The sequence below is a fragment of the Aptenodytes patagonicus genome, chromosome Z (assembly GCF_965638725.1).
Source record: "Aptenodytes patagonicus chromosome Z, bAptPat1.pri.cur, whole genome shotgun sequence".
In the NCBI taxonomy this organism is placed as follows: Eukaryota; Metazoa; Chordata; class Aves; order Sphenisciformes; family Spheniscidae; genus Aptenodytes; species Aptenodytes patagonicus.
In genome coordinates this window covers 23,149,970-23,172,838 of record NC_134982.1, presented here as the reverse complement: position 1 = coordinate 23,172,838, position 22,869 = coordinate 23,149,970, and the positions used below count along the sequence as shown (strand labels likewise).

General features: G+C 41.7%; 1 protein-coding gene across 3 annotated transcripts in view; it reads right to left on the bottom strand.

Annotated features, from left to right (window-relative positions):
• Positions 1-8,150: 8,150 nt before the first annotated feature.
• Positions 8,151-22,869, bottom strand: part of ZSWIM6 (zinc finger SWIM-type containing 6) — a 117,015-nt gene continuing 102,296 nt past the window's right edge. For all 3 annotated transcript variants that reach the window (XM_076362042.1, XM_076362043.1, XM_076362045.1), the window contains 4 exons: positions 20,321-20,478; positions 19,626-19,789; positions 13,117-13,198; positions 8,151-10,759 (listed from right to left, as the gene is read on the bottom strand). In XM_076362042.1, coding sequence (XP_076218157.1) covers positions 9,897-10,759; positions 13,117-13,198; positions 19,626-19,789; positions 20,321-20,478 — 1,267 coding nt within the window. In that variant the 3' untranslated portion in view covers positions 8,151-9,896. The remainder of the gene's footprint in view (positions 10,760-13,116; positions 13,199-19,625; positions 19,790-20,320; positions 20,479-22,869) is intronic.

The window sequence follows — 22,869 nt, the reverse complement described above, 5'->3', positions numbered from 1 at the left end:
TTAAGTGTTAATTTTCAATCCTGTTCAGCTTTTTATTTTAAGCTGTTAAAAAGAAAACAAAGGAAATTAAATGAAAAGCTTCTCCATTCAAGAAAACCTGACTGTTCCCTACCCAGCCTCCCTAGTGTACTCCCTCATGTCCATTTTTGAATCTCCAAGGAGCACTATGTCTCCCACAGGTCTCTCCAGGCAGAGGACAGGCTTCTCCCGGGACCTGTCAGTGGAGCTTTGCAGCGAGGGGTGCAAGCGGGGAGTCACACCCAGCAGCTCTGGGCAGATGCCCCCAGGATGATGTACTTTGCGCAGACGGCACGGCTCCCACCAGCTGCTGAAAGAGCAGGCTGTGCTCTCCACTGTGCTTCTAAGTCCTCTTTTTAGCAGAGTACTTTACAGGAGTGAGAAGCACCATTTGACCTCACAGGGACTATTCACACTCAGAAACTCAGCCATCTGCTCCCGTTATCTCGTTAATCCAGAAACCTGAATTAATAAGACTGTTCCAGACTTACATCTGGTCTTCATGTTAGCGATCCCTGAGGTCTGCCATGGGAACTGCTACTCACCCAGTACATAGCATAAGAATTTGTGGAAAAAAAACAGAAGCCAGATATATCTAGTGTTTTGGAATTACAGCTTCCAGAGACCTGTGTCTTGTATGTACTTCCTGTAGTGTTGAGAGGGCTCTGCAGTTGTGCTGCCGATTGTGAAATAAATGCAGCAGGCTGAAACCCACCACTGTTTGGAAAAGCAAGACATCAAGGACCCACTGAACAAGCCAAGGAATATTCTTTATAGCAGAATTCCAAAACTCTATCATTTCCAAATTTAATCACAAATCCACAGTGTGGCAGTTCAATAAGCAGTTTAAATCCTCACAATTCTTACATACAGAAAATCACCAGAATTGCTGGCAGGTTGAAACATCTGCAGAAAGCCAAGAGCTGCACAAAAGAGTGTTCACTTCAAACAAAGGCACAGAGGCAGCAGTCACTCAGGCTCATGGATGGAACGGGATGGGATGACCCAACACAGGGTGGCTCTAAGGAAGATCTGTGATCTCTCTCAGTCACATGCCCTGCACAGGGCTCACCCTGCTGCCTTAATCCTTACCAGCATTTGTCCAGTAGAGAAGCATTTAGTACGAGGGAAAGAGGAAACAAGCAGTTTCTCCAGGGCTACCTATGCCTATGGTTTATCAAGCCGTGTAGTTGTGACCAGAAACAAAACATGTTGCCCGGTTGTTTTGTCCCCCTTGCTGTCCTCTGGCCCAGCCATAGCATGTCCTTGCAGGATGTACATGCTGCTTGGAAAGACCAAAGCTATGGATATCAGCTAGCAAGCCAGCCTGTTCTGTGCATCGGTCCACAAATGTTTCTCCCAACTGCAACACCTGAAGAAAAGCTTAGGCCCGTGGTTAGTAGTCATGTTTGGGCTTGGACACCCCCCTTGTCCCCACACCACAAGGTCAGTCTACATTTGTCCCCGCTAAACGGTCACCTCTAAGCACACACTTGAATAGCAGCAAAGACAAAACCCCTGGGAAATTACTGGCAAATTCAGGCCCTGAACTTAGCAGTTGCTAAAGCTCAGGCTTCTGCTCAGAGCTGTCAGTGCAGCTGCACTTCTCAAGCACCAGTCCAAATGCTAGAAGTGTCTTTCATTTTATTTCCCATCAGTAGAAAACAGAGACTCAGGATTGCTGCTAGTAACAGATAACCTAGATGTATTGTAAGTAAAGTGGAGTGAGCAACGAGATAGCACCGGGAGATTGCCAATGTGGCAAGCATGCCAGAAATACACGTTATTCTCCAGTTCAGCAGGACAAACAGGTGCATAAACTAGCATTTTCACACTGGGTTAAATAGTCAGTGGCATTTTAGTGCATCCAATTAGATCTCACCCACACACCCCCAAACTAAACAGACCATCTGGGTACTAAACAACAGGCAACTAAAAGACCAAATCATCCTGCCTGGTTTGTCTGGACTTTTTTAGACATGGAGAACTTGTGCCTTGGCAGTGTACACGCTTAATGATGCGCTCCAAACTCATCAGTAATTACTGTTTTCCTGACTTGATTCTTTCTGATGAAGGACCAAATGTTGGAAAATCTTTGCCTTTTACAAAAAAATTGCTTCTTGCTAGCTTCTGGCTTTTACAGCCTGCATTTCCTGTGTAAGAAAGTCAATATGCTCACAAAATGAATGACATCAAACTCTGAATAGCATTGTATCACTTCCTCATGAGCCATGGCCACTTCTTCCTCAACTGAAAACTACATATATAGTCCCTAATTGTCTCTGAGAGGCAGGCACTGACCAGTGAAAGGCTCCAGGTTTCCAGAGAAAACCAAACCAAACCTGGCCAAACTCTATTGCTATATTATAATACAGCCCAGCATAAGGAACATAGTATAACACTGTATACACCCTGCGAGTGGTGAAATGGAAAAAGAGAATTGCTGAGGTCTGGAAAAAGTCCTGGATCATTCCAGACGGAGAGTACAGTGACAGTTGGGAAAACGCAGGCTGCGAAACCAAAGTCATTGTGCTAGTGCAATAGTTAATCATTCTCATATGGAATAACCTTCCCTTGGAAGACTGAGAGGTTCAGAGCAGCCTCCCTCTAGTACAGTCTCCCTCTATGATCACCGCTCCGTAAGGCAACGCTGAAGTTTCTTTTTCGGTATTTAGGTATTATCTCACACTAAGATTTCCCAACATGCCTATTAGGCTTCTCAATTGCCCATTATATGATTTAGACATAGTATATGAAAGACCTCCTAAACAACTAAGTAGCAACCAAGCAATACTGCTTACAACAGACTATCAAAAGTCTTGTAGCGCTTAGTGTTTTTAATTTAGACCCTGGATTCTTGAGAATGGTTGGAGAAGCTCAGCTTTCAAAACCGAAAGTCCCCAGACCTCGCAGCAGACAGGAGTGGAGACAGCCACCCCAAGGATGTAAAAATTGCAGTGTGCTGGAGAACAAAGTATGTGTTGGGTCAGACATTTGTGTTGACACAGAGAGGTGGTGGAGCAAAGATCCTGCGTAACCGGGCAGTCTTCCTGTGGTTACTGCTGCATCCACACCATACCCGGAAATCAGCCATCACCTGGTTAGAGAAAAAAAGGCTTTTAAACTCAGGAAACAAAACACCTTCCAAAAATACCTCCTTACCCTCTCCCCCACCAAAACCAGTCGGAAAGGGGTGATGGTGGTGTTGGGTTGACGGTTGGACTCGATGATCTTAGAGGTCTTTTCCAACCTCAATGATTCTATGATTCTATGATTCTATGGTTGTCACAGTGCTGTCAGTAAAAGCTGCCTTTCACAGCTCTGTCTTCACGGTGAGGCAGGCAGAGCATGACTGTGAAGAAATTCCTCTTCAAGTACATTTGTTCCTCTCAGCAACAAGTTAGCAGGACAATCATGTCTTCCACTTTGGTGGTTATTTTGGGATATTTTTAGTTACCATACTGATCTACTAAACATGTTTAAAGTGTCAATTAGAGGCAGAAAAGAAATTATGTTTTCTTCAGAAACCATAATTTCCACTCACTTAAGTGAACAACTGCTGTTAAGCATTATACAAATAGGATCTTGCTGGGAAAGCTTTTCATGCCATTTGCCCTGTTGCAACTTTAGCCTCCTGAATTGCTTGGTTGTGCTGCTAAGGGTTCCTTAACATGTAGGCAAGATGGCCCAAGCAAGGCCAACCTTTGTCCCAGACCCCTCGTTTTCAGAGGGGACAGAGGGCTTCAGTGATACCATTTGTAACACATCTGATAAGAGATGAGTTGCAGTCTGCCTGACTCTCTTCCCTGCACATTGGAAAAGCTAGGCGATAAAGCATTACAAATAGTCATTGTACTGTTTAATGAGATTCAGGTCATCTGGAATCGGAGGCCACAAACCCCAGATGATTTTTCCTGCCCACTGACCAGGCAGAATTTGGCACTACTTCTCTCACCACTGTTGTTCCTATAACTAACAGGCTTTCCAAAACTGTCTGCCAAGATTAGCCTTGATGTAATTCCAGCAACTTCACCAGAAGAATATTTAGCTCTGTCCTTAATCACCCTCGTCCATTTTTCGACTTTCCAGAATCTTTCTATGAAGAGTGATTTGCCTTTGATTCCTGGGACGCCAAACCACGACTCCTCTATGGTTGAACAAGCAATTCCAAGGTCAGAGTGGTGGGAAGGCAGATAGTGTTGGTTCTGCATGCCACCTGTGGCTGCTGTCTTAGGTCTCAGCTCACCGGCCCATACAGTAAGCGTAACCGAACAGCTCACCCTTCTCATTCACTGCTCCACAGATACTTCCAACACCATGGACCATAGTTACCAAGCAATAGCTCCATTGCTCGTTTTACATCATCAGACGACAAGCACATCGTCTTCCAGGTAAGCATTTTTTCAGATACAAAGCTCTTGAAATTACATATACAAAAAGACAAAGGCTAAAGAGGAAGAAAAGGAAAGTTAGAACAATGAAATGCAGTTGGTACAAAACTTGGCAAAAGACTACACACTGGCTGGCTCCTGGGGCAGTTCATTATTGTGGTACTTTCTAGTCATAATCACTCTCTGCAACAAGAGCTATAGAAATCTGTCAAGGCTAGTTTTAGAAATAACTTAGGCTTTGTAGCCAATACATGTTACTAGAAATCTTTGATCCTATGACCTTGCAGATGGCTGCAAATATAGCAGCTGACGTAATTTTTGTTTTAAGGCAGGTTCTTTTTCCTCAGAGTGTACAACGCTCTACTTTTACTAACTTTAGGGATACTGATACTACCTGTAAGGATGGATTACAAACATTTCAGATGACAGATAGGTGCTACTTGATGCTGACAGCCCAGGGTGTTAGCGGAGGTAAGACTCTTGTCTTCCCATGTGCAGTATGGAGTGTACACTTCTACAGGGGAGGCAAATCCTAGCAACCTCTTCTCTCAAGTAAAGCTATCCCTGACACTTTGTTGTCTCTCCAATTAAGAATCATACAAAGCTTTTCATCTCATACTCAGTGTAGTTTGTAACATGCTGTAATACCCCTAAATTTCTACCACCCATTGCATTACCACAAGGCAAGGGTTGGACATAACACTTCATGATTTGTGCTCCTTGCTTCCCCACTTACCCTTGCAAAAAGTGTACTTTCAAGGGGACAAGCATGTAAAAGGATGGAAAATGTTTGTCTATGAACACTTTATCTCTAGCCAGAACCGCAGAGCAAGAGAAAGTACCTGAGGGTATCATACTTCCCAATTCTGAAAAGGTATCAGCTATATTGCTATTTTTCCAAATTATATCCTGCATTAAAAGTAGATGCATTACCAGGACTTTTGTTTTTAAAGCAGAAATGGAAGGCTGGATGATTTTTCAGTAAAAATCCATACTTTAATCAAGTTGAAGGCATCTCAGTGAAATAAATTTACTTCTAGTGCAAATCCACTCTGTGGAACTAGAAATCTAAATTGGGACAACCTAAAGCAAAATGTACCCTCCATGTAAGCAGCACCCCAGTTTTGATGCACTTGTTACTTATACCCACTTATATGAAAAACTTAATCGCTAATAGACAAACCTGAAAGAAAATTGTAGCTCTAACTAATTTGACAGAACACTGAAGCACTATTGAAAAGTGACTTTCACAGAGACTTTTGAAAGCTTGCAGCAGGAAACTTTGTATGGATATACAAAGAAAATGATGGAATATGGGTTTTCTATGGAAGAGAAATTTACTAAAACACTCAGAATATCTTCTACCTTTAAAAATATTAGGAAGCCAATTTTAGTTTTTGACAGTAAAAAAAAAAAAGTCCTCCAGAATTTCATCCGTACTGCAAGAACTGTCAATTGGTCATCCAAAGCACTGATTGCACCTATTAACAGATGCACGGTCTTGAAAGAACTCCATCTGTTCTACTAGACAACCACGGTGAAATACAGTCCCAGTCTTCTCGTTGCAGCTCTAGCCTCAGAATATTACCTGCAAATTCTCTCAAACAATCTAATAAATCCCTTGTCATGTACATGCAATCCAGATTTAGCTTCGCTACCACAGCATTAAAAACAAAAGTTTTTGAGAATAAGACATGAAGTACTCCGAGAGAAGTGATCTTGGATTTCAGTTGCACCTTAAACTGAATCTCCCATATATGCCTTTCTTTCTCTTTTTCACGCTGAAAAGTTGTGCAGTTTTCTCTAATGGGAAAACTGGATGTGGAAATGAAGTAAGTGCTGAAACGCTAAAAATCTAAATGAAGGTAATGTAATTCGGGTAAGAAAAATCTCTCTAGCTTCTGTTCTGGCAGAGTCAATAAAGGAAATCTGAAAACAAACTTATCAGCAAAAGTCAGTTTTTTGGGCTGCAAGACAGCCTCATAATACAGAAGATCACATCTTTCAGGATCTCACTCAACTCACCAAAAGAATGAAGATTCAATGGTAGCCTATGATACAGAAGAATCATGCTCAGTTCCCTTTACTACTGAACAGCAATCCTGGATTTAAAAAAAGTTCTTATTTAAAGGAGTGTTGGAAAGCACTCCAACACTTGGAGACAATGATAGCAGTGTTCAGTCATAGATCTCAAATATATGGCACTGAACAGAAGATAAGGAATTTGAGACCTTGTATTTTGACTAGGCTTCCTTATGCGTCAGAATTAATTGCAATATGTACTTTTAGAAATTATTGCAATATTTGATTGGTTTTCACCAAAAGAGCCCTCAGGCTTTTTTTTGTGGAATCCCATTCCTGGATTCTTCCTACCTCCGCAAAACAAGAGCAGCACATATCTAGACAAGTTTGCTAGAGAGATTGGCCAAGCCTCTGTTGGTCCTTGAGGGCTTTTAACATGGTGTGAACTGCACTGCGCAGCACCACTGCTGACAGAAGAGATTTTACTCAGTAATGAAAACAAGCCAAATAAACTGCCATCAGTTCTGAAAGAAGAATAAGCCATTGTGCTCATCAAAAGCAGGTGGCAACCATCAGGACTGCATTTAATTCTAAAGCCTGGTCTTCAAATAGGCTTCAGTTTTGCATCTACATAATCCACAATATCCTTAATACTGAATTACTTCTAAGAGGCAAAAAAAGCCCTGAAGCACACAAACCCTATTACAGAATGGAGTATCCCTCTTGTTCCTTACTGTCTGTAGCAGAAAATTCATCTAGGACAAAGTAACAAAGCAAAAATGTAATGAGGATTCAATAGTTGGAAGGGAGAGAAGTCGCAGAAGCTACAGAAGGTTAGTACTATTAGGTCAGGACAACTCAGCTGTTAGCAAGGCTTGGTAAAGACTCATATTTTGCATGACAAGTTGTACAAAGATTCAGACCTTTTCCTCCTTGACCTTCCAGGGACACAAACCTCATTGTCAGAATTCATGGGTACACTGGCATCTCTGATAGTTGCTTGCTGCACGCTAATTCTCTTTTCAGCTGAAGATGCTAAAAAAAAAAAAGAAAGTGAAGGCGTTCAGATCACGTAGTCAAGTATGACATCGTGTAACACTCCTAAGACGATAAAGATGTTGGTAAAGCAGAAGGATCCTCTTCAATTTTCAATCATGCCATATCCCATTCTTCACTGAGAACTGGAAAACTCACAGAACTCCTACAGAGCAAGGGCTCCAAAAAAGCAGAAGTGTTGGCTGTCAGCTGGTAAGCAAGAACTCCATGCTGGGTGGAATGAGCTACATGGCTCAAAATACACAAAATACTTCAGAAAAGCCAATCCAAGAACAACAAGAACTGTCCTTGTATATATTTGCAGAATATCTCAACTCTCATGGTCATCCAAATAATCCACTGCGTGTGAACATACCCTCAACACACTCTACCATCCTACCAGGGCAGTATGTCAAGGCTTACTGTTTACTGTATAGACCACATACCTTCAGTCGCAGGCAGCATTTGGTCCCTCCTCTGATGCACCAGGCCATCTTCCACCAGCAACTGTGAACACTGCCATCCCTCAGCAGATTTTTGAGGAACAAAACATTTCTTTCCTGGGCTTGGTGGTCATATAGATTACTACCATAACACACCAAAGTTGCAAGCTGTGCATTTAAAATCTATGAACTATCCGTACACAATTCAACTACAGTAACAGACACCATAAAGGAGGCAGAATCAACTTTCAAAAAACTAATTTTAATCAAAACAAAAAAATTGTTGATCATTAACAAGTTTATAAAACAGTGATTTAGTTACATAAATAAATTGATATCAGTGTATCAAATCTTAATTACTTTCAACTTCATGAGCATGTTTACATGGGTGATGAAATACAACCTTTTTACCTATTATAATAAATAAAATGGAGAGCATGAAATAGTTTTTCTAAACAAAAATACCTACAAACATACCTCTAGCATGTTCTCTAATGAAGGGAACAAGAGACACTGGACAACTTTTGCACCAAAACATAAAAACTGCTTTAAAAAGCACAAGGATACAGAACCATCAGCTAAAGTAAAGACACTATACTGTAACCAAAGTTGGTATTTAATAATATAATGAACAGTTTGGTAGTTAGATCTCCAGTTTGGTTATTTTAAAGCATTAAGACAAGGCAAGATAGAAGGCTGCTTTTGTTTGAGTAATTCTAGAGAAAATAAAATATATTAAAAAAACAAACCGAAAAGTAGAACAGTCATACCTACACAACTTTCTGTCCTGCACAAAGTCAAAATACCTATGCAGAATATATATATATAATATATATATATGTTATTTGTGCACAAAGGTTAGCTTATTATTAGCTCACTGCAAAGGCGTAATGTATCATGTCAATCATTTTGGAAAACATTTTGCGTTTTGTGTCAAAAAGGATATTTCTTTAAGTCTTCTAGGCTAGGAGGCACAAACCCCAATTCTGGCATACTGTATTCTTAATGCTAAGGCTTGCTGCTCTGGCTGTGTATTTTTTGTTGTCCCTCTTTACTATAGTGCCTGTTACAAGCATGTGTGTATGTGTGTATACATATATATGTATACACAGGTTGTATAAATATATATATATAAAATTTCCCCAATAGGTATCAGTCCAACCATGCAATCCAAAAGGTGGCTCTGCATAGATGCCCAGCATATAGTTCACCACCTGAGCCAACCCTGAAGCAAGGCGCACTTTAGTCCTTCTGATAGGTTTTTTTTTGTTTAAAACCAAGCTACTGCAGCTTCAAGTATTTTGCATTACATAGATTTTTTTTTATAAATTAGTTAATGTTATATTTTTCAATATTCAGACATATACTATAATATATATACAGTACAATAAATGCTCTCATTCTTTTTTTAATTTTTTTGATAAATCCCTGAGAATGTATGTTGACAGTCGCTAAGTTTCCACATGCACAAGCATTGTGTGCCATGCTTCTGGATGAACAGCACTGCAAAGCCACGTGGTCAGCCTTTTAACTATTAGTATTTCATTTGTTGGTTTGTTTAAATATGCTGAAATGTAAGGATGAGTTACAAAGGAGTAAAGCTGAATCCATTCGAGGTACTTATCACAGGATGGAGGTGTTTTGTTTGGTTTTTAAAGCCATTGCAATATATGTTTGTTTTTGAGGCTGTGAACGTATACAGAAAGAACAGGAGAGCGATGTGGGCTTTTGCCACTTGACAACATATACTCAGTGTAAACCAAACCTTTTTTAACCTCTCTCTCATACAAAACAGAAAAAAGGAAAAAAAAAATTAAACACACAAACTTTCACAACATGACAGTTTAGTTTGCAAACTCAATATAACTATACACATATAATACCGGTGTGGCTCTGTTTCTTTAAGTTAAAAAGGATACAAAGGCAGGCTCAAGTAAAAACAAACCACCCCTCCCACCCCCCAATCCCCCCCATTCACACGTTTTTGTCAACCAAACCGCTCACGAACCAGCATCATCAGTTTCTTTTTGCCTTTGTAGATTTGCTTTAGGTTGTCAATAAACTGTGTAAACTGGATGTGACCATCATGAGCCATTAAGAAGGTCTCTCGGGCCTTGCTGAGGAACTCTATAAACTCACTATAGTGTCGTGGGCTGATGTGAGTGAGACGTGAATGAGTTGTATTAATGTAGGCTCCGATCGTGGCATCCAAGAGTTGCCGTAAAGGGGCTTTGTCCAGTGACATGAGCTTACCAGAGTTCCTCCTTCCATGAAGTCCCACCATGCCAGGAGTGGTCAAAGTACACCTACGCAAAATGTCTGACAGTACTGTTGCACATTTGACACTTTTGACCACCAGAGGTATTATAGCTGCTAGCTCATTTTTCCCAAGGGAGTGGCTGAGCGCACATGCCCACAGAACGTCATTAATGGCAGGGTGTGTGTCCTGATTGTAACTCAGGTTGAGATGTGTCATGGCCAAAGTGGCCAGCTTGTAGGCCCGCATGGGGTAACCACGGTGCTCCATGTATCGTGCTATAGTAAAAAGCTGTGAGTAGCTCATGCCGGTTGTAGCAGCATCTAGAACGATTTGGTAAGCGGTCTCAAAAGCTATGTGATCCTTTTCACATAAGGTCAGTGCAGAGAGGGCACAGTTTTGAGGATCCTTCATGGCACACTGTAGAGCAAGCGTCCTAGCACTGCTGGCCAACTTCTCCTGCTGATGGCAGTCCAGATGCAGACGGACAATGGTGCTGTTGGACATCACTGTTGTAGCAACAATACTAGTGGCTTCTGTTGGAGTAAAAAGTGTAAACCAGTTTTGCATGATACTATCCAGTGCATAAACACCTGGGGAGAGAAAGAAAGGATTAGCCACAACTGATAAAACCTAGCAGATACAGATGTTCAGCAAGAGATTACATTTGCAGCAAAGTCTAAGAGGTTGCCAGTACATCCAAGGGGATGTGCTTCAGCAAGAAGGGCTAAACCAGATAGCATGGCTGGAAAAGGATTAAAACAAAGGCTACTCTGTAGCAATCACCGAAATGCAGAGAATAACAAAAAAAAGCCTGCAAGATTAAAGCTTTAATCTCCTGGTGTGACAACTGAACTGTTTTATTGTTATTTAAGACAATTTGGATAACAAGTTCTAGCTCTTTTGGTCTCATCACATCACTCAAAAGCAGCCCTCACACTGAACACTTTTAAAAAGCAATTTTAACTTCTTTTCTCACTGTACATCTCAAGGTACGGCACATGCACAGAAGAATATGAAAGTGTATGCTAAATGGCTTTCTTAATAGAACACCATGGCACACCTTAACAGAACACACTAAGCACACCTTAAAAAAAAAAAGAAAATATCCTAACCCCACCTCCTCACAACAGGCTTTTCAGATACATCTTGTATCAAGTTCATATGTGTCTGAACATCAAGACCCTTATAAGGGAAATACTCTGAGCAATACGAACTACTGGATATTATCTGAAATAGGTATTTTCCTTAGTATCACTTTATTCCTGGCGTGTGTGTTTGTGTGTGTGTTTGGCAGGGGGAGGAATGGGGAAACAGGGACTAATGGGTTCCATAAATTGAACCTTATAGCCAACTAGAGTGCCTTATTATTGCTAGAGGCAGTTTACACACATCTGTGAGCCCACCTAAACCACACCCAGAGGTCCTCATTTTCTCTGTAGGACTCTGATGCTTTCCGTGCACCCCTTCACTCATGTGCAACAATTCAGCATAGCCAGAGAATACCAGACCTTCATTTAAATAAACAGTTTCCTTGCTTTACCAACCTGATTAAGTCTCAAGAGTACTTTGCATGACATTCTAGGTTCTTTATGGGATACTTCTATTAGAATATGTAAACTAATTTAAAGCAGTATTAAAACCAGCATTTTATTTGCCGATATGCAACTGCACAAAATAATACCCAGGCACTAATATCTGTAAGATAGCCTCAGCAATAATTATCTTAGCACAGATATAAAAGCAATAAAACAAGAGCACGGCATGAAAATTTGCAGACACAAACCACTTTCTGGCTGAGGGCATACAAAGGCAAGCTGTATTTTCCCATGCTACTGAAAACATTAATTTCCCAGTTAAGCATAAAGCAAAGAATAAACTAATCCAGAGAACAAGCAGCAGCAATCCTCTGAAATTCTGAAACTCAAGAAGCATCTATGCCATACAATCCAACTCAGATGTATGAAAAAGGAATAAATACAGTAGTGAAACATGCTTTCCAGAAATACCTTTAGTGACAATTAAAACTGCTCCCTTATCATAAGTATTTATATTGTCCCCACTAACACAGCTACTGATTTTTTTTTTTCTTTACAGCTACACAGTTTTTAATGCACTCATCTTCACTTTCAGATTCTGTATCCTCATCTTGCAGACGGTAAACTGGAATACAGAAGCTAAGGGACACCTCATCAATACACATAGGAAATCTATGGCAAAGCCCAGAAATGAACAGAATGTCCTGCTGAGTGCACTATTCTCCCACTGTTGTCCTCTAAGTATAAGCCTCATTCCGCTCCCACCTTATTTTCACCTTACACAGTTAACGATGGGTGCATTGGTATTTGGTTTGCTTTCCAGTGCAGATGAGAGGCCTGTACAAAGTCATAGCCACATAACAAAGAAGCATTACACTCTAAGCTTGGATTTACCCAGGGGCTTAAAAAACCCTAATAATGAGAACCCCTTCATGAGATCTGGTCTGCCACACAGTATCAGGCATCCTCAGCATTTCATTCACCTTTTTTCTAGTTCTTCCTCCCAAAGCTGACCAGATAGCTGTCTCACCTGCCTTTCAGAGCCTCACTTGGCCTTTCAGAGCAAGTAAAGTTGTAGCACAGTGCAACAGCCCATAACCATGAGCCTTTTCTCTACAACAGCCTCAAACCCAAACCCATCATGGAGGGGACAAGGGGAAATCTGGGGTATTTCCCGAAAGTTATGCACACCCCCACCTTGCGGGGGAAAGAAGTCACACTGCATTACTCAACTATTGTCTCACTTGGTCTGTGCCTAAAAAAAAACCCACACTTATCATTGCCACAATGTCTTCTCACCAAAGGAATTTTATAGATGAACAGGAAGTGGGAGACATTGGCAGAACCTGGTGTTGACAAGCAGGATGAAGCCCTCTAAGATTAGCTGATAAGAGAAGCATCTCAGAACATACCTACTTCTGTTGCACATGTTACCAACCACCTCACCATTTCCCGCCGTCGCCAATTCAGAGTTGACAGCGTCATCCGCATCACCTATTGAAACAACACAAACAAAATACAAATTAATCCTATTGCAAACCAAGGCAATATACCAACAATTAGGGATTTTAAGTTACTCAAGTACACTAAGGTTCAAAACAGCAGCCTCTTGCTCTCTTCACTCTGTTACCTCTTTTTTAGCTGATATGTCAAAAGATTTGAAAAGTATTGCTCAGCTATCTTAGAGTAGCATGCAGAGACTAATTCCACAACTGCATATCCTTCAGGGCTAGATGAGAGAGACTGTTTTATCCGTGGGGAAGAAAAAAAAAACCCACCCCACAAAAAAGCCCCCCCCAAACAACAAAAAAAGCCCAATCAATTACCAATTATTCATATTAAATTATATCATGTCTCCTCCCTCTATGCACAGTGGTCTTTAAAGTGGAAACATGTCAACTCTTGTTAGGCAAACTAACCCCTTTAATTTTTCCTTCATCTGCATTTCTTTTCATTGACTTCAACAATACAGACAGGAGTTAGTGTACTGTGATTTGACTGCCTGCTTATTCTGCAAAGATATATATACAATTCCAGATATATCCAGGTATTATTAAAAAGTCCACAGCGATTATTCCTCTCTCTGAACAAGATGTCCCTGCAAAGAAGTTCCACCATAAAACCATTAGAATCCTAGAAAAAGGACTTTAAGATTTGATTGTAGTGCCCATATTTTACATCACTTGCGGTTATTGCCTATGTTGTTTCTCAAAACACGGGCAACGATGTTTATTCAGTAAAACAAATAGTGCATGAAAATTGCATGTAAAGCTTGCTGCAGCTACCTGGACAGACCCCACAGATATTTAGATGAAGGAAGCAAGTAGTTTTCCCCTTACAATATCAGTGATCATACCATGGTATTACTATTTTGTAGCAATTAAAAAAAGAACATAATAGGTCAATCACAGAGCTTTCAGCGATGTTCTTTACATATTAAATTCAACAAATGAACTCACAAAACAGCTTGGAGTCAGCAGCATTTGTAAGAAGGTTCTCAACCCATATCCCCTCCCAATCCTAAAGTGACTTCAAAGTGGCATGTAGCCCTCTGCCGTATTTGTTACTCCTGTTACCTCCTGTAGTCCTATGCTGCAGACAGGATAATTAAGAATATGTAAAGATTGCTGAGGAGCACAAATGCACAGATGATCTTTAAGAAGTCTGGTTATAAGCAACCATGAACGGTTCCAAGCTAGCCTCCAAACATTCCCACCTTGAGACCCTGGTGACTGGTCGTACATCACCCAAAGTTACAGGATAAGGCCAGCTTTGTTGGCGTCAGACATTGTGGTATCATTTTAACTAAACAGTAATCTAAGTGCTAGATTGGAGAACAGCATTTTGAAAGAAAGCAAACTGATCTTTAAGGACCAACCCAACATATTTTAAAACATGAAAATATGGCTAAGGTAGATCATGGAACCAGCCTTTGCTTAAAGTCTTTCTGGAAGAAAAACAGGCAGCGCCAAGTCAAAATGCTTTGGAGTGCAGTTACCTGTCCCATTCTGTCCATCAAAGGGAAGGAGTCTAGGTGACTTCCTGTATTGATGCACACACAAATTGAAGGCTAACACCCTTCCAATATCCATGATGAATTTTCAGCTTCCCCCAAGCAGAGTGAATCCAAGAGAAAATACAGGGTTATGGAGTGAATTCTGCTACTGGTGCGGGAGGGAAGGAGGTAAGAAAACCCAGAACGGTGTGAATGACAACTTCTCTGAAAGTCTTCTCTGATGACTTCCCTCACTGTGGTGGTCTGTAAAAGGATCAGTAGTCACAAGAGCCTTCAGCACGTGTAGTGGGCATAATAATAGTTCCAGTGTAGACAGTCCTAACTCGAGAGCAAAAAACAGTACCATATCTAGTTTCTTGACATGGAAAAGTTTCTTGACGAACTATTCTGGAATTAGGTTCCTTTCATTTGATTAAACTGACAAGCTGAGAGCAGCAAGAGAGGGGCCCTCTACTGATAATAAAAAACCCAAGGATTTAAAATAAAGCATGTATTGATGTCCTGACCAAGGAGGAGCTGAATTTAATTTATACTGTAGCACATGTAGCCAAAGAACTATTGCACTTCTGCTCAATACATTCTTGAGCTACCTCTTCCTAAAAGGGAGTTCCACATCTGTCCAAGATCTATCCAAGATCTGTGCTATCAATTGAAGAGCTCTTCTCAACAAGTCAGGAAGTCTGAAAATGAAAAGAGGCCCCTGGGAATTACATAGCTTATATGAAAGCCAAGCTCTCTTCCACACAGAATAACCTTGACTTTGTCTTGGTGGATCTTTATAAAAATTTCTTATAGAGAAACAGAAGATCTCGCCACCCATAAGAGATAGAAGAAATGGCCGACCAACCATTAGCTCCCGCACCAGTGCAAAACCTCTTCATCATGCATGTTGGAAGGAGGTTTATTTATTTATTAATTCATTCATTCACAGGTTTGGGAGGAAAGGACACCACTTGCCAAACACACACTGAGTGATGTGGAATATATATTGAAGGAATTGTCCGAGAAGCCAGGCATCAGGTTAGGAAAGCTAAAGCCCTGATAGAATTAGATCTGGCCAGGGGCACCAAGGGCAACAAGAAAAGATTCTATAGGTACGCTGGGAATAAAAGGAAGACGAGGGAAAATGTGGGCCCTCTCTGGAATGAAACGGGAGACCTGGTTACCCAGGACACAGAGAAGGCCGAGGTACTCAATGACTTTTTTGCCTCGGCCTTCACCAGCAAGTGCTCGAGCCTCACCACCCAAGCCGCAGAAGGCAAAGGCTGGGACTGGGAGGATGAGAACCGCCCACTGTGGGAGAACATCAGGTTTGGGACCATCTAAGGCACCTGAAGGTGCACAAGTCCATGGGATCCGATGAGATCCATCCGCGGGTCCTAAAGGAATTGGTGGATGAAGTTCCTAAGCCACTATCCATCGTATTGGAGAAGTTGTGGCAGTCTGGTGAAGTTCCCACTGACTGGAAAAGGGGAAACATCACCCCCATTTTTGAAAAGGGAAAAAAGGAAGACCCGGGGAACTACAGGCCAGTCAGTCTCACGTCTATGCCTGGGAAGGTCATGGAACAGATCCTCCTGGAAGCTATGCTAAGGCACATGGAGGACAGGGAGGTGATTCGAGACAGCCAGCATGGCTTCACCAAGGGCAAGTCCTGCCTGACCAACCTAGTGGCCTTCTATGATGGAGTGACTACATCAGTGGACATGGGAGGGGCTACAGATGTCATCTATCTGGACATCTGTCAGGCCTTTGACACGGTCCCCCACAACATCCTTCTCTCTCAACTGGAGAGGTATGGATTTGATGGGTGGACTGTCCGGTGGGTGAGGAATTGGTTAGATGGTCGCATCCAGAGGGTAGTGGTCAATGGCTCAATGTCCAGATGGAGATTGGTGACGAGTGGCATCCCACAGGGGTCCGTACGGGGACTGGTACTGTTGAATATCTTCCTCAATGACATAGACAGTAGGATCAAGGGCACCCTCAGCAAGTTTGCAGATGACACCAAGCTGAGTGGTGCGGTCGACACGCCTGAGGGATGGGATGCCATCCAGAGGGACCTGGACAAGCTCGAGAAGTGGGCCTGTGTGAACCTCACGAGGTTCAACAAGGCCAAGGGCAAGGTCCTGCACCTGGGTCGGGGCAACCCCTGGTATCAATACAGGCTGGGGGATGAAGGGATTGAGAGCAGCCCTGCCGAGAAGGACTTGGGGGTACTGGTGGAGGAAAAGCTGGACATGAGCCAGCAACGTGCGCTCGCAGCCCAGAAGGCCAATCGTGTCCTGGGCTGCATCCAAAGAAGCGTGGCCAGCAGGTCGAGGGAGGGGATTCTGCCCCTCTGCTCTGCTGAGACCCCACCTCGGAGTACTGTGTCCAGCTCTGGAGCCCTCAGCATAAGAAAGACACAGACCTGTTGGAGTGTGTCCAGAAGAGGGCCACGAAAATGATCATGGGGATGGAACACCTCTCCTGTGAAGAAAGGCTGAGAGAGTTGGGGTTGCTCAGCCTGCAGAAGAGAAGGCTTCGGGGAGACCTTACTGCAGCCTATCAGTACTTAAAGGGGGCTTATAAAAAAGATGGCGGCAAACTTTTTAGCAGGGTCTGTTGTGACAGGACAAGGGGGAATGGCTTTCAACTAAAGGGGGGTAGATTGAGACTAGATATAAGGAGGACATTTTTTCCGCTGAGGGTGGTGAAACACTGGCAGAGGTTGCCCAGAGAGGTGGTGGATGCCCCATCCCTGGAAACATTCCAGGTCAGGTTGGACGGGGCTCTGAGCAACCTGATCTAGTGGAAGGTGTCCCTGCCCACGGCAGGGGGGTTGGACTAGATGACCTTTGGAGGTCCCTTCCAACCCAAACTATTCTATGATTCTATGATCACCTGCACTAACTTGGCTCAGCAGTTCTGCCAGCAATACCTGTCTGCATGTGTGCGGTAATACTTAACTTGCACTGATGTAGCATACAACAGGCAAATAGAGGAATACGAGCCCCTCCTGTACCTGCAGATATTACAGTGTCTGTGCCAGTAAGGTTCTGAAGGACAGAATACACCTGAGATGCTCCATGCACATTTGGCCAAGCTGATGACCTCTTTCCACAGCCAGTTTGAAAGCCTTCCCTCTGCTGAGTCACGTAACACATGCTGCCACTGGAAATAGGGAGAAGGAACCCAGGAGCCTACACATCACTCCCAAATCTAGAACAATATAAGAGACTTTTCTGTCACACAGATCACAGTGACAGAATTGTGAAATTGTTGGTATCATCTCTTCAGCCCAACCAGACGAACTTGTCATTGCTGTAGCTGAGGCAGAACAGTATACCTGTGAGGACACTGCTGTTTAGTTTACCACGTGAGGGGAGAAGAGTTTTCTCGGGCACCTAAATGTCGTAAGTAGTCAGATAATAGATAATAGATAGTGAATACAGACAATCTAACTGTCATTAAGTCGGGGGGGGGGGGGGAGGGGAAGGCAGGGAAGGGGGAAGCATCTGTAGGCCACTGGAGACAGTGCTGACACTAAGGTTTTTGCAGGAAAACCGTTAATGTAGAAATCTACAGAGCTGTGAGATACTACCAGAAAACTACTATGCATCTTCCTTCTGGAAAGCAAACAACCTTTAAGATTCTTAAAACACCTTCATAAGCTTGGGACAGAACAGTGGACAAGTTCTACACCAGTTTGTTCCAAACCCCGGAACTGAAGAGGAAATATGCGTTCATGATATTTCTTTCACTAGATCTCACTGAAGACATTCTGATGACACCATCAACCACAAAGGGGTACCCATGAATACAGTGATATCCAAAGTGTGCTGCTACCACTGAATGATACTTGGTGAATGCTTGAGGTGACACACAGGTCAATCATAAGGATCTTTCTCTCTCCCTCAAGCAAACATTTAAGGCAGAAACATACCAAGATGTGAAAAAAGAAGCAGATTTCCACAGCAACCTTGGGAATATGAAAGGCTAACAAAGCATACAGAATCTCAGCTTTCTGATTAAAGACTTCAGCTTCTAAACATCTAGAATAGGCAAATAGTACCTTTCTTTGGCATGAGAAGCAACTGGGATAATATCCTTTCCCCAGAAGTCTTTGGAGCTTTGTTTACTGAAGCAAAGTAATAAATGATTTTCTGATCTTTGCATGGTTTTTTTGAAGAACTCCCTGAAGAGGGATGAAGAGATTTATTTTTGTTGAAATGACCTGTGTAAACTCCAAGATTCATCAGTGTCAGGCAATATTACTCCAGATACCTAAAAAACTTAGCTGTCTCTTTTTAGCTTGCAAAGTCTCTCCTAAGAACCTGAAAACTGATCTGATGTTCTTGTACACCTCAAGCCAAGTCTGATGCATCTGACTGTTCCACAGCTTGTGGCGTACAGGATTTTGATGAAGGAAGTGAGAGGGCTGCTGTTAGCACAGTCTGCCTTAAACAGGTCATTATGGTCGACGTTGGCTTTCTCTAGTAATTCAACAAGCACCTACCAAAATCTCATTTAGGGGAAAGGAAGGGAAGGAATGGTAAGAAACCCCTTAAGGCCATGCAGAAAATACAGTGCATTTTTGGCGAGCAGAATAATTTTGCTTTCTAGCAACTCCTACATATACTCCTGAACCCATTGCACTGGTCCTCTCTCACTCCTGAATAGAAGAGTGCCCTGCAGCCAGCTGCTCCCCAGCTCTCTCTTCCACCCAAATAGCACAAAGGGGCCATGCAGACCCTTGGTCTGTGTTTACCAGTCCATTGAGCTTTGTATCAGAAAACAAGAATCTAAAAACTCCAAACAAAGCCCAAAGAGGGTATGGTCCTCAGTGCTTAAAAGCTATACCCACCAACACTGGGTCAAATTCCTTTCTTCTACTGTAATAATAATGAACGAGGGAAATACCTGAAGGCCCAACTCCAGAGAAACTTTCGAAAGAGTGATGTCTGGCAAGCTGTCCATGAGTGTTGCTATTTTAAATGCATCCTGGGCAAGTTTGAAGATGTGTGACGAGGAGTGGATATTTTTCTGGATGGATTCTAACACTGTTTCCAGTCTCCGAACATCACCTGCAAGGTGTAAACAGAATCATCAAAACAGAACAAGCTCCCAAAACATCCAGAGATACATTATAGTTGAGCCTGCCGTTGCTATGCAATACTATGATGTTTCAGTTATAAACACTTTGTTTTTACAAACCTTCCATAACTAAATCACATATGAATGAAAGATACAAGACAGTACACACTCCTCTAGTGCCTGATGGTATTAGTGCAGTGCATGGCCAAAAGTCATCCTGATTTGTGAATTTTAGAAGTGATTTGTCTACTCCTGGGTCTCACAGTTTATGTCGTGTGTCAGAAGAACAAAAAAAGTGTCTCATCAGCCTCAAATCAAGCTCATATGGCTACCATTTAGCTAGCTTAACTACTTTGCTAGAAAATTAAGTGACAGGTTTAAGCCAGTTCAGTTTGTTGTACCCATTTCAAGATCCTGTCAGACTGCAATTTGGATTCCTAAACACAAGGTTTATAATCTGTTTACTCCATGCAATATTAAAAGCATACATTTAGTTGAGTACATAACTGACAGCAATGTACCTTTGGCTGCTGTTAGCATGGTTGATGCCAGCTCACACTGCTGGGATTCGATGTGACTTAGGGTGAACCAGCGGGGATACCGGTTTGGAACAACTGATGCAATGTGGTGCGGGCGGGACATGTCTCCCGAAGGAGCTGTAGATTCCAATACCAGCAACCTGAAATAAGGAAGAAATCTTCTTTCATTAAATCATTATTACATTAGGTTACTCATGAGCAAAACTAAAGCTGCAAGAAACTTGACCTTGTTTATGAAATGTGCCTTTTTGGTTATTAAAAAAAGACTGGAAAACCACTTCTCTTCTTGGGAAGTCCATTTGCCAAACTTGCCTACATGAGTGGGCATCTGCAGGAATTCACAGAACAATTAAGCCACCCATTAGCCAAGGCAGCAGAGACTTCCTGCATCGTGCATAGAGCTGATGCTTTTCTCCCTGCCTTGTTTCAGTCTTTGAACCACAGTCCTCAGGAAGGAAAGTGCAGTAGTTCTCCACTGTACTCAGAACACAAATCTTTTTCAATATTTCGAAGACACTTTCTTCATTTACAAATGCTCAAAGGGAGAGTGATATTCAACAAGTCATTCAGATTTTGACCTTGCAATAAATTCAGACATGAATTTATATCCAAAAAAGGACATTTTACTGTTCAACTACAACTACTTTTTAAAGTCCTTAAACTTTAGCCTACCAACATTTTATGATGTACCATAACCTGATGTTAGGGTCCCAAACAGCAGTGACAGAGGAAGCTTCCTTTAAAGTTACTTTTCAGACTTCATTTTCTAATCCTGAAGCAAAAATTTCTTTGAGTATGTGTCAATCTACAACAGTCTTATCCACCAAGGAGAATTCATACTTAGAAAATTCAAATTAATGTGTTTGTTGTTAACTACTACAACACAACTGACAGCACAACAGACACCCACCTGATGGACCTTACAATACACTAGATACAACCAATACACTAGATACTATGTAAATGCCAATGCAAAAAGTAGGAGTGAACAAAAATAGGCATTTTTATTCAATACAATTAAGCATAGTTTCAGGACATGAATGGCTAATGAGACATCAAATGACAGTAGAAAGACAATGTCCAGAAGAAAAGCCTTTCCGGTACTTAGCTTCTTGATCAGGGTTAACATCTGAGTTCTGTTTCTACCAGCTTTCATATGCAAGTGATTTTCTAGCAGGAAGTCAACCAGGAGGACAAAGGAAATTGGATCTCTTTTGTCAATAAAATTGCAACTACTGAATACTGAAAATCCAATGCATTGTGATTTTCTGTGATAGAATATTTGTTATGGAATAAGCTTATTTAAACATGTTACAATTTCTTGTACTTAACTAAATACCTAAGTTCTTTAAGTAACTGGAGTGCATGTCTTTTTTCTGCAGTAAGATAGTTTTAAGTTTCATCAGTTCTCTGTAGGTTCCTGAAGCATATGAGAGTATCTTTAAGAATTCGCCGAGAAGGGTAGTTTTGAATATACAGGAGGGTATCTAGCAGGCACATATAAATACAACACACCACGTAAATAACTATCAGCAGTTTATAGTAACATTTTCAGATACATGTATGTGCATGCTAATACAAAAAAGACTTCCCTTTTGATTTATATCAAGAGTCAAATCTCTTCCCTAGTACCACTGAGACACCTCTTTATATACACTTAAAAAAACTCATATAAACTCTTCAGCTGATTTTTTTCAAGCATACAGAGAGGCTGGGGGGAGAGAAGCATTATTAGATGGTTTCAATAAACAGTAAAAATCCCAACTACCTAATGCAAAAAGGGATTATTAGGTTATGAGTAACAGTAAATAGACAGAGAGCATGAAAGAAAGAGGCTGTTTTGGGGAAATCTTTTGTCACTTTGAATTTCATTGCCAGCTTCTATGTTCTTTTGCTGTGAAAAGAAATGCTGTTGTGAATTGGTGGCTTTCATGCAATTTTGGCAAGATTAGGGAACATCAGAACAAGCACAAGCAGATTTAGCATTCTTGACTTTTTTTTTCCCCCTTTCAAACATCAATTATTTAGCCAGGTTTTAGCAAAGCTACCTTGTGATTAAATATCACCATTAAAGTCTGGCTCCCAAAGCCTGGATGAAATTCAGATTTAACAAGGGATCATCCAAACTAAGCCAAACATTCAAGTTCAGATTCCAAGTGAGCAGTCAACTAGGTCACTGCAGATCCACACTCTCCAAGGCTCTGCTCCATATGTTTCAGTGCTGCAAGCAGAGAACTGTAGACAGAAGTGACCATCAAGGATAGCACAACCCTGTCCTTGCAGACCTGCATGAAAGGCTTTATGGTCTCAGCTTCCATTGATTTCATACCAAGTGTTCCACACACTAAAATAGGATTCAAAAAATGAAACAGCAACATATGATTTTGAACACAGAGAGGTAAATACTCCAGAGCTGCCATCATGGGTCATTGACCCGTATAGACTTGTGTGTAGACTGACACTACACACTTATGTCTGGACAGCAACTATCTGGGGTCTTGGGAAGTTAACTTCTTTAATAAATGTTGAAG